A 15,287-nucleotide genomic window follows, 5' to 3' on the forward strand; every position below is an offset into this window, starting at 1 on the left:
CAGGCGTCCGTCTCAAGGCAAATGTCAGCTGAGCGTCGTCAGTGGCATTTTGGACAATACCTGCTAAATGCTAATGGGTGACTGATCAAATTGATTCTATATCCTCTCTGTTAGCTGTCAGGAGGATTCCACTTTAGCTGGTCCTGTCTGTCAAATTTCATTTCCTTCAAATTCAACACATTTTGTTATTGTATGGTATTTAAGAGTACACACACACACACGCAACACAATATTTACAGAATTCACATATGCAATATGAGAGTCACTAAGTCAGGTTCCATGAAATAAATGTTATCTTCTGATTTATTATAAAACTGCCTCCAATACTCGTTTCATTTCAAAGGCATTTGTCACAAAGGTCATCAACCCTCACACTGAAATCTAAGCAGCAGTACATTCACAACCAGCTGGTGGTTCCTTCTTTCTTGGGCTCGCTGATTTCTTAGCAAAGCAAGGAAACATCTGCTTTGTTTCAGCACAGAAGGATCACAGTAAAACGCTCATCAGACGTGCGGCCTTCCTCAGAGATGGAAACGCTCTCTTTTCCAGGCTGTGACGTTCATGTGCAGGCTTTACCCACTTGCTGACACTGTGATAGCAACTGAGTGTGATCACATTAGCCTGTCAGGCTCCTTAGGGCCCCGGACGCTCAATAAACCAATCCTGAGTGGATTTAACTATTCCACTATTGATGTGAGAATTCACTCATTTTTAACAAACATTTGTTTTTAACTTTACACCATTGGCTAACTTATTTTAATAACCGGACCTAAGTAATATTAAGTTAATCTAAGATGATCTGATATCTTTACTGTACTTCAACACAAAGCACATTACTCATTGATTTATTGCATAATTGATACACAAATACGTAATATAAGTGCATGTAGTAATATTACTGGTATTTACTAGTACTATTAGTATATATACTATTTGAAACTTTTACTTTGACACACAGTAGCCAATAAGCAGTAATTTATCTGTAAAGAGCTAAATTTATCTACAATTCATCACCTCTTCTTTTGGCTCTAATGAAATACCTTGTTTCTATTTTACTTCGGTGAAATAAAGTTAATTACCAAGGCACAAACTTTAAAGACCCAATAAAATATGTTTGGTGCTTTACTTTGTGTGGTGAATTGATTTTGCGCCACTCGGAAGCCAGCGGGCCACTATAGGGGAGATTCAATTGCTGCAGGCAGACGCTGGCTTCATCACCTTCTTGGCTTCGCTTCTATAGCAGCAATTAAAACGGGGAACTTCAGGCAGCTTCTTCTTCCAAGTCCTTTCTCCAACTGTGAGCTCATGTCTCTCAGCCAACCTCCAGCCATGTGGTGCAGCGCTTCCTTTGTCCTGACGGTGGAAATCCTTAATATCTGTGCCTCTTTGTTATTTATGAAAATGGCGAAAATGCCAGCAAACAACATTTTGTGTGAATGTCATGTGCAAAAACAAAAAAAAAAATGGAAAGCTGCAAGTCTTTGCATCTGTAAGGCACAATCTGAATGTCTTTCACTGGGAGTAAAGGCTTGTTGGCTGGCTAAGAACACTGAGGGAGGCTCAGTGCCGCGTGAAGTGACTGTCAGACCACTGTTGGCAGTTGTAGAGGAGGCAGCTGTCTACCAGTCACTCAGGGAACAAATGCTCCTTCCAGATGTTCCTGTGCTAAGAGCTCGGTCTGAATTAAAGACATTTGAATATGAATTGGCAAATTAAGTGTAATTTTTGTCAAGTTGGTTAATTTCCATAATTGCCACATTCAATTTCAAGTATTTGCATTCAATTTTCAAATGCAGCATTCAATTTATTTATTTTTTATTCCGCTGTTGCACAATGTAAGCCTGATAAACTCCTAGTTAAAGGGTCCAAAGTCAATCTGCGCTTGTTCTGATCTCCACTGATATGGAATAAACTGTCAAATCCCATCATATCACATAAACAGATGGCACATCATTTCGACAGAAAGCAGTTTTAATGCAGGATGGAGGTTTGACGGCCACAGTGCACAACAGGGAGTCATTGAGTCTTTATTGGCATGAATAAATTACTAAACAAACAAATGAGATGGACAGTCAGTCACAGGTTAAAGTTAAAGTAAGAATAAAAAAACAGAAGTCTAAACTGCACATCTGGCACCTGAACTCCCCCCTCGTATCACCTCCATTATAGGCTTATAGCAGTTTAGATTATCTGTGTGATCGTCAGAACACAAGAGGACTGTGCTCCGAAATGTTCCTCTTGTTGTTGCTGGTTTGTGGCTGCTTTTAAGAATAGTGTCTCTTTTTCTTACAGTGGATTTTAGCGAAATGATTGCTGAACTCCAGGGCACACTGTGCTGTTTTCCTCTGGTATCCAAGCATTCAAATTGTAGTTATGGTTGAAAATGTTTTCCTGTTCAGCTGTGCACTAGAAAAAAACAACATCTTAGGCTTAAAAGCCTGGAAAATAGGAGCCAAAAAGGATTAGGTTTCTTAAAGTGGACCGGAATTGCATGTGCTGTAACCCACGCTGAGGCTGCTCCTGGAACGAGAGAGAACTTTGTCTCAGCGCATTGTAAATGATAGTGTATGTTTGTATAATGATGGGTGAATCATGAGCTAAAAGTATCCGCTCAGCAGGTCGTCCGTCAGGGTCGCTGACAGCACCAGCTGGCCCGTTCTGGCTGCCAGGGGTACAGACAGGTTAGAGGGTGGAGCTCCCGCACTCGTGCTCCAGGCTTCTATATCGGAGCCCGGAAACAGAGCCAAACGTCTAAGTTGTGATGTTCTGTCCTCCAGAACAACAGCGTGACGGAAGCAACAGAAGGAGAGGAGGAGCGGATCTCCCACGTCCAGCATATTACTGCAGGTCACAAGTTCGAAGTGGTTCAAGGATGAAATATCGGAATAACACAGGCTGAGATCAAAGCTGAGCTGGAGAGTATTGGTGCGTGTGCGTGTGTGTGTGTGTGTGTGTGTGTGTGTGTGTGTGTGCGCGTGTGTGTGTGTGTGTGTGTGTGTGTGTGGACGTATTAGCTAGTAATGGCATTTTGTGGTCGGTAAAGATGATGAAAGTGTTGGGATGATGAAAAATTGAAAGCCTCCTGGACATTACTGGCAGGCAGGCGGAGGGTGAGTGTGTTTATGGGTCTCATCTGATCCGGTATCTGTGAATATGTCACCTGCTCTCAATGTCACACAACAGGACTGAACTAAAACCCTGTCCCGTCCATAAGTCCCAGTCAGCGTGTGGCTTATTGTAAGAACCACGTTAACCATTCGCTTCAGTAATGAGCTCATTGGGCACCTTTCACGTAGGTGGTTGAAATAAATAATATTATTCTAATGGTGATGATGATTATGAAAGCAGCTACAATAATTAGACCAGTCAGCAACTTTAAAAATACAGAGATCAGTGCACATGGAAGATTCTCACATATTTCTCAGCAAATGCCAAAATAACTGACTTTGAGAGAGCCAAGTAGCAGAAAGAGGCTAACTCCAAACCCCAGCAGGGGTCAGAGGTCAAGGACAAATCCAATGTCATGTTACACTGTCTGTAAACAGGGTTTAGCCTTAACGTTGGAGGTGTAATAACTCCCTTCTCAGTGTCTGAGGATAATTTTAGGAAATAATAATAATGGGTTTTGAATGGGTTCCAGGCAAAACCAGAGGCTAGTGAGTGATTGGGGGACGCTGGAGTTTATTTTGGCAGCGTTCCCCTGCATCCCAGCAGGGCTGAGGGTGAGAAGCCAAGCAGTCAGCTGTGAGGGGAGCCCAGGTAAAACTGCGGATGCATCATTAATTTATCCCAGTTTACCGCGTGGCAGGTAGTTCAAAGACGGCCGCTTTGTTTCCCGGCGTGGGCTCCGGGGCCTCCTCTCTGGCCACGACCGGACCGGTGCCCTGGACGCCGGCGCGCGGGTGGACCACGGGGTCAGAATGGCGGGGAAGCCAGCGCGGACCCGGCCCGTCACGCCGGGCCCACAAGACCCAACGGCCGGGCCCGGCAGGACCGGCTGGCAGATGGCTGCCTCAGGATAATGACCAGGTGACATCTGCGGAGTGAACAAGTCATCAGGCTAACGGTCTCACCTTGACCCAGCGGGGAAGACGAGCTGCCTGTTCTCAGCCTCCTCCTCCTCCTCCTCCTCCTCCTGCAGCTCCCTCAGGTCACACCCACAAACCACTAAGAATAACAGAAGTTCATTGATTCACTAAGTTCCCCAACTGCCCTGAAAGAGGTGTGAGAATGTCCTGAATAAACATTAACAGATTTTCTGTGGGTGTGTGAATTGAATTTTCTTTTATTCACTAGGGATTCTGTCGCTGCCTCCATCAATGCCAAATAACTGGGAGTAAATTTGCCTCGGAACCTTCTCTGTTTTGTTCTTCTGTCATTCTGAGCAAATGATTGTGGTGGGAACCACCTCACTTCTAACACGGGTGCGATGGGAGTCGCAGGCTACGTTTAATTGCTCTTTTTATTATGGAGCTGCAAACGATGCTATTGGCTTTAGCGAGGCTGGGTTTGCTCACAGCTCGCGCTCCGAGAGCCGCGATGCTGCACAAAGGTCAGCGTTTGACAGCGCCAGGATCATGAAAAGGCCAGACTCCTTTTGCCATTTGGAGACGAGGCGGCGTGAGACCGGCCTGCCAATAGAGCTTCAGCGTGTCTTTTCCAACGCTGAGCGGGCTAAGGGTGCGAGCTGCTAGCGTTAGCGGGGAGCCAGCATGTGCTGGCGTGAATGAACGCAGAGTAGAAGCAGAAGTAGAGTAAGTGAAGCCCACAGCGACCCTGTTTAAATGCAGAACAGAACACTGGATATAAAGACTCAAGTGGGTCTTTGAAAAGCTCATAAGTAAACATTTATACAGTGCAAGGCTGAAAGATTGTGTTTTATGAAAGCAAATAGTTGCAGAATGAATTTATATTCTTTTAAATCTGCAGGTTATAAATGTGTGAACCATCAGATGCTAAAACATGAATAACCAGGTTAATGAAGAGCTGACGTTCTGTGACGGATTAAAGCATCATTGATTCACTCATTTCAGTCAGAAGAAGTTTACATCATACTGTGTCTTTACATGTTTCTTCCTAATTGCGTCCATTAGCATTTACAGACCAGCTCTCGAACAGACAACGGGAGACGCCGTCGTCTTTCACAGATCCAATCAAACCCACATGGTGATGGATTGTGTAGGGTTGCCTCGCATCCACGGCGCCAGGCTGAATAGAAACGACGGCGTGGATGCAGGACGCCTTGCACTTCTACCGGCAACATAGGAGCTGACTTCAAGAGGAATCAAGGGCTCGGTTCCTCATCCGGCGCTTTTTGTGCCGTTTGAGCCGAAGCTGTGAGGAAACTCTACAAGGGTTTCGCTCCCCAGCGTCTCTGGGCTCCGTGAGCTTATGCATTCTGCTTAGGGTGCATGTTCAGTGTTAACCCACTTACTTCTGCTTGCGTGTTTGCTTCTAGACAAATCATATATCTGGGCTTTTGTGTCCGAGCGTAGCTTCTCCATAAACAGCTTAAACCACAGACAGTATATAACCACAGTAAATATTCATGATCACCTTTGAGACTGGTCATGGGTCGATGAGCTCGATAGATGCAAAAATTATATATTTAATATATCAGAAGCCAGTTAAAGGTAGGGTGCTACTCTCTCCAACGCCCTCGCTGTGTGACTCTGCTTCGAGTGCCAGGCCCCAGTTACAGGCAAATGCAGCTGTGAGCATCTGGACGGGATCCAGATCGCTCCAACACAAAGCACCCTCCTCTCCCGTCACCGGCTCTGCAGGGACGCGGAGGGAGAGCCGCGCTCGCGCCCACCGGCATGGTTAATTCCATTTCTCTCATGTTTCACGGGCCTGTTGTTTGGCTCCAGCGCCGCGCTTACTCGGCTAGCTGCCTTTTACAGGGTTCGTTAAGCCCGCGCCGCCGACTTGCAGCTCGACTGGAGCACAACAGGTGTGAGCCTGCGTGCGAGGTGCTGCCGTGGACAGGAGAGTCGGCCCGAGCGCGCTGTGAAACGCACATGTACAGTAGGAGCGCACCACACGCTCTGACACTTCACTCTCTGAGCTGCTGAGCACACCAGCCTGGTTGCTGGAGATTAAAACCTTATGGATCTCCCCTGGTTTTTAAAACGTCCGTGGCCGTTCGTGTGATCACGGCAACAAAAAAAAAAAAAAAAAAAAGAAGCCATGCAATGTTAATAAGCTTGACGAGATGTGGGCAGCATACATATAAACACTACCATGAATGATTAATTCATCACACTCCGCTACGGACTTGAGCCTCGAAAGAAAAGCTAGAAGCGTCTCACGGCATTAAAATGTATAGAAATGGCAAAAGAAATCGTGGAAACGCGTCTCACAAATCAGTCCTGAATGTCATCAAGGCAGATGTGGCAGATGTGACAGTACTGATCTGAGATCTGACACGTCCTACAGATATTCGTGTGGCAGCTCAGGTGATATCTTAATCTTGCCGGGGAATATCAAATGCCAAGATTAATTTCAGCCTGCTCACTTTGGAATGATGATATTATGGTCGGGGAGAAGACAGTTGTATCAATTATGCATAAAGTGGGGGTGTGTGGAAAGCATCTATGCAAATCAGGTTCACAGTGACAGTGAAATAGATGAATATGCTCATTTCAGAGTGAGTTCAGGTAAATTCCCACCAGTCGGGCTCCAGAAAAGTCTGTGAATAACCGAACAGAAAGAGACAGGTTATTGAAGAAGTTTGGACTAACGGCGACTCGTTACATCGAAACAACTAATTCTCTGTGGACATTTATTTGACCGATTTGCATGAAAACTGAGCAAAAGGGTTAAAATGGACTTTTAAATAGATACCAGTTAGAAGCCTGCTGTTTGCTTTCACCGATGAGGAAAAGCACTTCCATAATAACATAATGTAACATGGAAGAAAAACATTAATGTACAAACACCTCACAGTTGTACTTAGCAACTTGAAACCTCTGAGTGAACGTGAGCGTTTCTGTTTCACTCCGAACACTCAAAGACTACACACGGGACGTTGAGAAACAACTGATGAACGCATCGTTACTCAAAGACAAAATAATAGTTACCATGGAAACAAAATGTATTCTCTGTATTTGGTATGTGTACGCAGCCATACAGGGTGCTGTGTGCATCCATATACATGGAGACGCTGTGAGTAGGAGCTGTATATGTGAAGCAGAGGGCAGTTGTAGAGGGTGGATGATCTGGTGGGATGTTCTTTTGCTTGTATCGCTCCCTGTTCCTCCATATCCCTTTCTCCTCCTAATCCTCTCACTCTTTGTCTCGAAATCTCTGTTATAATCTCTTTCCGTTCTGAGGGATGCGCATTCTCACACCAACAGCTCCACCAACAGGTGGAAAAACGCCCAACTCAGGTCCAATATTAACAAGGTCTGCGTTTGTGTATGTGTGTGAGAGAGGTTTTCATGTGACACCCTGAGAGGGGGGAAGATTATTTGCTGAAACCATTGTTGAAAACCAGAGTCACAGGACAGTAAGGACACTGCACTCATGTTACTGCTTGTGCATGAATCAACCAAAATCATGGTATAAGGTTATTGTAAAAAACAATTCACTGACATCATTATAAAATGTGATTATACAATATTTGGATTATATAGACTTTTGAAAGATACTGTGTGCACAGAAAATAGAAAAAAGACTGTACAGAATATTGGACAAATAAATAAAAGAAATTAAAGAAACGTTTTTTTTTATTATAATGTTTCTGCTGTAATTCCTGCATTGACCGCTTCTACCGGCAACATAGGAGCTGACTTCAAGAGGAATCAAGGGCTCGGTTCCTCATCCGGCGCTTTTTGTGCCGTTTGAGCCGAAGCTGTGAGGAAACTACAAGGGTTTCGCTCCCCAGCGTAAAACTTGCGGTCAATTAAAAACTCGGCGTTAGTTCTGCTTCCATAGTTTTCAGTCGCAGCCGAAGCGTTTTTTTCTGGGTCAGTACCCCAGCGCGCCGTTAGGGGGCGCTGCTGTAATTTCAGCCCAACGCGCAGGCGGAACACGACGTGGCAAGTAAACAGTTCACTTCCTGTATTCGGGGCCGTATTTACATTCTCACTTCTGGCTGACGTCTGTCAACCCGGACCTCACTCGGACTGTGCGGTAGCGTTCGTTTCGCCGCTCGGTGAGGGCGAGGAGGCTGCATGAGGAGCCGGCCGTAGGCGGGCTCGGCAGCCGGACCGGACAGATGGCGGCGGGGCTGCTCGTGGTGCTCGTCGCGGGGCTGCTGGAGGTCTGCGGCGGCGTGTCGGCGAACCGAGGCGGGCATCCGTCCTACACGGACGAGATCCCGTTCAAGATCACCTGGCCGGGGGACGAGGTCACGCTGGTAAGCGTCAAAAGCCGTTCCTCTTTCTGCTCCCGCTGCACTTTAAGCAACGCTCGTGTCTGTTTCCAGCCGACTTCTGGTGGGCTTTACAGCGAAGATGACTTCGTCATCATGACCACGGCGGAGAAGGAGAAGTACAAATGCCTCCTGCCGTCGCTGACGTCTGGAGAGGAGGTGGGACGGAGAACAGCTCTCTATTAGCTTTATATCCGCATAGAGCCGTGGTATTATTGGCTTAAAGAAGCATCTACACGCATTCTCTGTTCAGCGATGCAAAACTCCATCATCCGTGTAATCGCACAACACGTCGTGGCACAAGCCGTTCGATTTGACAAAGTACAACACATGAGAATGTAATTTGCATTCACGGATGTGCGACTTCCGCTTTGCCCATATATAGATTTGAACCCTCCCCTTTACAAAGAGCATTTCTGTGCGTACGGCGCTCAGACATAGAGTATGTGGTGTGTCTGTTGCAGGATGACAGTAAAGTGTACACGGGACCCAGTCCAGGTGAACTGCTGGAACCACTATTCAAACGAAGCAGCTGCTCCTACAGGGTGAGACGTCTTCAGTTTCTGTCCTACTTTCATCTGATTTTCCTACTCATCTGGAGAGAAGTGGCGGCGCTAAGTTTACTCACTGCTTCATGCTATGTTAGCAGAGCATGACTAGAAACGCATGTTTCCGCCTGACGATTGAACTGTGCCGTTGACTCGTCATCATTGCAGATTGAGTCTTACTGGACGTATGAGGTGTGCCACGGAAAGCACATAAGGCAGTATCACGAGGAGAAGGAGACCGGCCAGGTCAGTGATTCATGCTGGGGCGGAAACGTCCAAATGATGGGAACTGAAAGTAATTCCTTATCTTTCCAAAGAAGATCAGTGTTCAGGAGTACTATCTGGGCGATGCGACACAGAGGAGCCAATCTGCAGAGTCAGGTGACAAAGCTGAAGAAGAGACAGAAGAAAAATCATCATCTGAAACAGAAGTAAGTATAATAATATAAGTTCAATATCAAGCCAACGAGCTGTGGATTTTAACCCATTTTCCCCACTTCTGTCCAGGTGCCCACTAAGAACATCGAAGGCCAGCTCACGCCCTACTACTCTCTGGAGATGGGCAATGGGACGCCCTGCGTGCTGAAGCAGAACCAGGCTCGCTCCACGGCTGTGCTGTACGTCTGTCACCCGGAGGCCAAGCACGAGATCCTGTCGGTTGCAGAGGTCACCACCTGTGAGTACGAGGTGGTGGTGCTGACGCCGTTGCTGTGCGCTCACCCCAAATACAGGTAGCGCCGTCGGAGTTACTACATTAGTGCATCTCAGTAGTAGCAGTATTAGATTCATGCCTGGTTCTGTGCAGGTTCAAGTCGTCCCCAGTGAACACCATCTTCTGTCAGGCTCTGGCCGGCTCTCCTCTTCGGCCTCAGCGTCTCGCCCAGTTGGACAAGGAGCGAGAGGAGCAGCTCAGGCCCCCTTTCAGCAGCTCCTCTGAGACGAAAGAGGTGAGGCGTACGCGCACGTAGGCGGACGACGGGACGGGTACCGCGCGTGTCACCAACACCCTCTGCTACGTTTGGATTGTTCCAGGAGGATGTATCGCCGGTGAGAGAGGAGGCCTTCACTTCCACTCATAAACCCATGACCGTAGGAGGCCAGTCTCAGATCACTGTTGGCACCACTCACATCTCTCGCTTGACGGATGAGCAGCTGATCAAGGAGTTCCTCAGTGGCTCCTACTGTCTGCATGGGGTGAGGCCAGTTCGTCTCTTGTGCGCCAGAATTTTTGATACACTTTTCTTTGACCCATCATTTATTTTTTTGTGTGTTTCAGGGCGTAGGGTGGTGGAAGTACGAGTTCTGTTACGGGAAGCACGTCCATCAGTACCATGAGGTAAGGGTCCATCCTCGCTACAGTACGCCGCTGTTGACTTGGCTGCGTTTGTCTGAGCACCCACCTGTTCCTCGGGGCCCTAGGATAAAGAACAAGGGAAGAACATCGTGGTGGTGGGGAGCTGGAATGCCGAGGAGCACAGCGAGTGGGCCAAGAAGAACGTGGCCCGATCCTACCAGCTCAAAGACGACGGAGTGCAGAAAGTCAAGTATGCCATTTGTATTCATTTACCTCTGACATGAATGCAGATGTGGACCACTGCTGACCCTTCTACCTGTGTCTTCGTGATAGGCTGGTTTCCCACTTTTATGGCCACGGGGATCTGTGCGATCTGACGGGAAAGCCCAGACAAGTCATCGTCAAGCTCAAGTGAGTGAACTGTAATGGGGCAGATGAGGGAACGCTGGGTTCACTGTCACGGCTCTGAGTCAACGCTTGAGTGTGACAGTTACCCCGGTGTCTCAGCTGATTCACTCATATCCTTTCTTTGGCAGATGCAAGGAGTCTGAGTCTCCCCATGCCGTCACTGTCTATATGCTGGAGCCTCAGACGTGTCAGTACATCCTTGGGGTGAGTTCACCACTAACTGTTGAGTAAGAAGAGTCAAGAGACAATGAGCAAAATGAACGAGTAATGCTGTCTATTTCCCCAGGTTGAGTCTCCGGTCATATGCAGGGTTTTAGACACTGCCGACGAACATGGACTTCTGTCAATCTCCAGCTAAAGAGCATCAGTCAGCAACAGTCCATCAATGACAGAGAGAGAGAGAGATGTAAACACTTAATAAAGCAACAGCCTGTTCAACGGAGGAGGAGCGGTGACTCTGCGATGAGAGTCAAAGTCTGGATTGTGTGGCGCTCAGGTGTTAGTCCTGCACCTTGGATTGAACATCAGGGCAGTTCTACGTGACGGTCCAATGCAGCAGGATAGTGAAAACGAAGCTGACGTCTCTCTCTCTAACAGGCAGAGAATCTACTGCCCGTACTTCATATCTGTGCTTCACTTTGTTTTGATTAAAAGAGTGATGAATCAGGGGATTCAGAGTCATCTGGGGAGGCAACGATTGTCATGGGAATTTTTAAGGCGGGCGCGTCTGTAATAAATGGCCGGATCGTGGACTGTGAAATTTTAGTAGTAAACATGAGTAAAAGGTTTTGCAGCTGTGAGAATGTGCGCTGTGTTAATTGGCGGGACGAGTGAGTGTAATTTATGCATTAGAGAGTGACGTGGTGTGACACCAAATGTTGGCAAAAGCACCAGACAGGTCTGTGGGTTCCTATTAGGGGTATTCTGTGGTTTTCTGAAACGCACCCTGGCATCCTGATCACTGCTGTAGCACAGGGACTCAAAGCAATGCAGCTGCAGAAAAGAATAAAAACATGAAAACCTCGATCATAGTGTTGCTTTTTTCTGAACTGACACGAGGACCCAATCATTTTTACAATAACATCAATACAACTGAGACAAAGATTTTTTAAAAAATATAGCAATAAAGCAAATGCAGGCAAGTGACCATGAGAGCCGCGTAATAAAACGTGTTCATTCCCTCCTCAGAAAAAAGACAAACGTGTTGATAGACTGTTGAAGGACATCGACACCAGTAGACGCAGTAACGCGCTTTGGACACTAGATGACGCTGATGCGTGTATTGAAATAAATGGTCAAAGCTTCACTGTATGTAACAATATCAACACGAATTCCACCTCTGAGTGTGTGGGTATGTTTTGCAATACCCCTTTTGCTCAAAAGTGATGTTAAATATTTACCAGTTCCTGAATAATTTGCTGATTTATCAATTTAGCTCCAGATAAGAGTAAAAGCATAGATCCACTCCACTTGCCAAACATTTATTTTGTTGAAAAGTGTATGAGGTTCACAAATACAATTCATTTCAAGAAGCAAAACGCTATCAAAGTGCAGCCGCATGCCATCCACAGCCGTGTGTGTGTGTCTGCCACAGCCTTCAGCCGCCATGAGACCTGGCCTACGGTCGCACATGCGTGTGCAGCGCGGCCACGTTCTGGGTGAGAATGCAGCTATCTTTGAAAAGGTTAATGGAACTGCTTTGTTTCCTTTTTACTTCACATGTACATTCACCATAAAAATGAACACGAGATTAATACTGGGTCCAGATGTTGGAAATGGGCTGCGTCCGCATTCACCACGGTGGCACTGTCCGCTCGCTCCTTCTACACCGAGGGAATGGGAATCTGGTGCACGGAGGTGCTTTCAAAGTCCTGCAGCGCGTCTTGGTGGGTGTGGTAATGCATGGCTACGTACGACTTGGCGAAGGCGAACGCCTGGGAGCTGGCGGGCTGCAGGCTGGTCGGCGAGCTGGGCCCGGCGGACGGGCTGCTGTTGTAGATGCTGTAGTAGGGCTCGATGCGGGTGTTGATGGGCGTGGAGGTGCTCGGGGGGCGGGGCTTGCGGGCGCCCGCGGCCCTCGGGCTGCCGCCGCAGTCCCTGGAGTGGCTGGGCCCGCAGGCCTGGTCCACCAGCCGCCGCTGGGGCTTGGGCGACAGCACGTAGGCCGAGTTGGTCTCGTGGTGGGAGGACTTGTTGCGGTTGACCTCCAGGCTGCCCTTGCCCATGGCGTGCAGGCGGGTCTTCTGCTTGCAGCACCAGCAGCCCAGCGCCGCCCACTGCACGCAGCAGAGCACGCGGCGCCGCAGGCCGGCGCTGTTGCGCGAGTACACGAAGGGGTTGACGCCCGACTTGAGGAAGATGAGCACGAAGCCGCACAGCTCGAACTGGTAGTGCGCGAAGGTGCTCTCCGGCGACAGCACGTCCTGCGCCAGCGAGACGCCCATGGGCAGGCAGCACAGCAGCACGGAGATCACGATGACCACGCAGGTGACCACCGCCTTGGAGTCTTTGGCCGTGGCCAGGTTGACGGTGGACACCACCTGGCAGCACGTGGCTCCTGGGGCGGCGCCGGGGACCACGCACTGGCCGCTCCTGTTGGCGTAAGTGTGCGTCTGCACGTTCTGCAGCTTGTTGTAGGTCTGGTTCCGGTACAGGGACGGGCCTTGAGCCGTGCACTGCACGCTCTCGAAGCCCGCGGCGACGAGCGGCGGCGGCGGCGGGCACGTGGCGTCCACGCTGATGACGGGGCACTTCCTCACCTGCGCGTTCTTCCTCAGCGTCTGCGCGATGGTCAGGTAGGACACGGACACCACGGCCACGCAGAAGGCGAAGTCGGCCAGGTAGACGTACAGCACCACCCTGGCGTCGCCGCCCCCCAGGCCGAAGTGGGGCAGGCAGGGCCCGTCGCGGCGCGGGTACGCCCGCATGGTGAGCAGCGCCGCCATGGTGAAGCTGGACGTCCACAGCAGCGCCGTCAGCGCCAGCGTGCAGGGGAAGGAGGCGGTGCGGTTGGGCTGCTGCCCCAGAACCATGCGCAGCCGGTGCAGGGCGATGACCGCCACCGTCTCCAGGGACATGATGATGAAGCCCGAGCTGGTCAGGTGGAAGGCGAAGCAGAAGCTCTTGGACACGCCGTCGGCGCCGCCCGCGTCCAGGAAGAGCACCAGCGCGAACATGGGGGCGGTCACGCAGCAGATGAACAGGTCGCAGAAGGACAGGTTGAGGATCATGAAGTCGAAGTTGGTGCGGAACTTGCGGAACGCCGGGTCGAAGAAGGACAGGAACACCACCAGGTTGCCGTAGGAGCCCAGGCAGAAGATGAAGACGAGGAGGAGGGAGCAGAAGGTCAAGGTGGCGGTGTGGATGACGGCCCAGCTCGCCGGCGTCTGCGCGGCCAGGCTGCCGTTGAGCGTGTGGTGCCGCGGCGCGTCCGCCAGGTCCGACGGTGCCGCGGTGGCGTTCATTGTGCTGCCGGCGCTTCACCACGATCCCAGGGCCATTGATTTTCAAACTAGTCCCGTGTTGGGAAGGAGGACGTGGCGATCGCAGCGTCTGCTGCCTCCGCCATTGCTGCCACCTTGATGGAGAGCAACAGAGGATGCAAAACAAGCATCTGTTCATTTGAACGCAGTCACAACACATGAATAAAGCTTATAACCTAAATATATATATATATATATATATATATATCAATATATATATATATATTTCAAAAGCTGTGATGCACTGGATGTCGGGATGAAGCCACGCTAGGCTGTAGCCGCTGTACGCACTACTGCATTTGGCCAATTATACACACAGCGTGTGCTGAAACCCAGAGCAAGTATGTGAACATCAGCGTCATTTCATGGCGTTATGATTTAGATAACAACAATAAATCGTTGACAACCCACCGTATGTTATCGATCGCGCGCCCATCGTCGCCATCACCTCCAGAAACGGCCAGTCTTCATTTTAAAGCCATATCAGAGCAAGTGAACGCACCGCGGCTTGGAAGAAAAAAAAAGCGTGGTCTCGGCAGAAGCTCGTGCACCGTAAAGCCGTTTGTTGACGATAAACCGCCTATTGACGTCCTCTCACGTCCGTGTCATTTCAACGCGTATGCGGCGAGCGGTGAGCGGCCCGCCGGGTTTTCTCGCCGATGTTTCCGCTGTGCTTGAGGAGCGACGGCCGCTGGACGTGCGCCGAGAGACGAGCGTGAAGTCACTGCCTACGTAGCAGCACGAGCGCGGACCGCATCGAGCACGAACCCCCCGCGTCTCCCCGAAGCCCTCGCGCTCAAAGACGCTCGTGTTTGAGCTGGACCCGAACAACCGTCATGGCCGAAGGCTAAAATACAGGACAAATGGGTCACATAGCGACATTCTGCCGATTTAGCGTTTTAAAATCGGCGTTTCTGCACAAACATATTTCACCTGAACACAAAACAATATACATTTTGTATTTACAGTTAACACCTCTCCTCCGCCGTCCTTGGCAGGAGGAGGCCAACAACGTGGTTGCTAGGCGACGGATACAGTGACCATACTTTGCAAGCGCGTTCATTTCTAAGCCATACTCAGCAATGACGTAATATGGAGGGACAATAAAAAAAAATTTCTCAGGTGGGTCTTTAACAGGAATTAGCTTCATCTGCTTTTACTTTTATCACGTCAAATAA

General features: G+C 49.2%; 2 protein-coding genes across 3 annotated transcripts; one reads left to right on the forward strand and one right to left on the reverse strand.

Annotated features, from left to right (window-relative positions):
- Positions 1 to 7,815: 7,815 nt before the first annotated feature.
- On the forward strand, positions 7,816 to 11,653 carry erlec1 (endoplasmic reticulum lectin 1). 2 transcript variants are annotated; one of them, XM_029175362.3, is made up of 13 exons: positions 7,816 to 8,362; positions 8,432 to 8,536; positions 8,842 to 8,922; positions 9,094 to 9,171; positions 9,243 to 9,356; positions 9,433 to 9,656; positions 9,731 to 9,872; positions 9,958 to 10,119; positions 10,202 to 10,261; positions 10,345 to 10,469; positions 10,553 to 10,630; positions 10,756 to 10,831; positions 10,914 to 11,653. In XM_029175362.3, exons 1-13 carry the CDS (start codon positions 8,222 to 8,224, stop codon positions 10,983 to 10,985), a joined length of 1,458 nt encoding a protein of 485 aa, XP_029031195.1. In that variant the 5' UTR covers positions 7,816 to 8,221; the 3' UTR covers positions 10,986 to 11,653. The 2 variants fall into 2 exon arrangements, with proteins under 2 accessions (XP_029031195.1, XP_029031196.1); XM_029175363.3 differs by having other exon boundaries at positions 7,823 to 8,362; positions 9,246 to 9,356.
- Positions 11,654 to 12,092: 439 nt separating this feature from the next.
- Positions 12,093 to 15,166, reverse strand: gpr75 (G protein-coupled receptor 75). Its single transcript, XM_029175347.2, has 2 exons — positions 14,521 to 15,166; positions 12,093 to 14,204 (listed from the first exon to the last, which is right to left on the reverse strand). Exon 2 carries the CDS (start codon positions 14,089 to 14,091, stop codon positions 12,451 to 12,453), a length of 1,641 nt encoding a protein of 546 aa, XP_029031180.1. The 5' UTR covers positions 14,092 to 14,204; positions 14,521 to 15,166; the 3' UTR covers positions 12,093 to 12,450.
- Between the last annotated feature and the right edge of the window lie 121 nt (positions 15,167 to 15,287).

The sequence above is a fragment of the Betta splendens genome, chromosome 15 (assembly GCF_900634795.4).
Source record: "Betta splendens chromosome 15, fBetSpl5.4, whole genome shotgun sequence".
Classification (NCBI taxonomy): domain Eukaryota; kingdom Metazoa; phylum Chordata; class Actinopteri; order Anabantiformes; family Osphronemidae; genus Betta; species Betta splendens.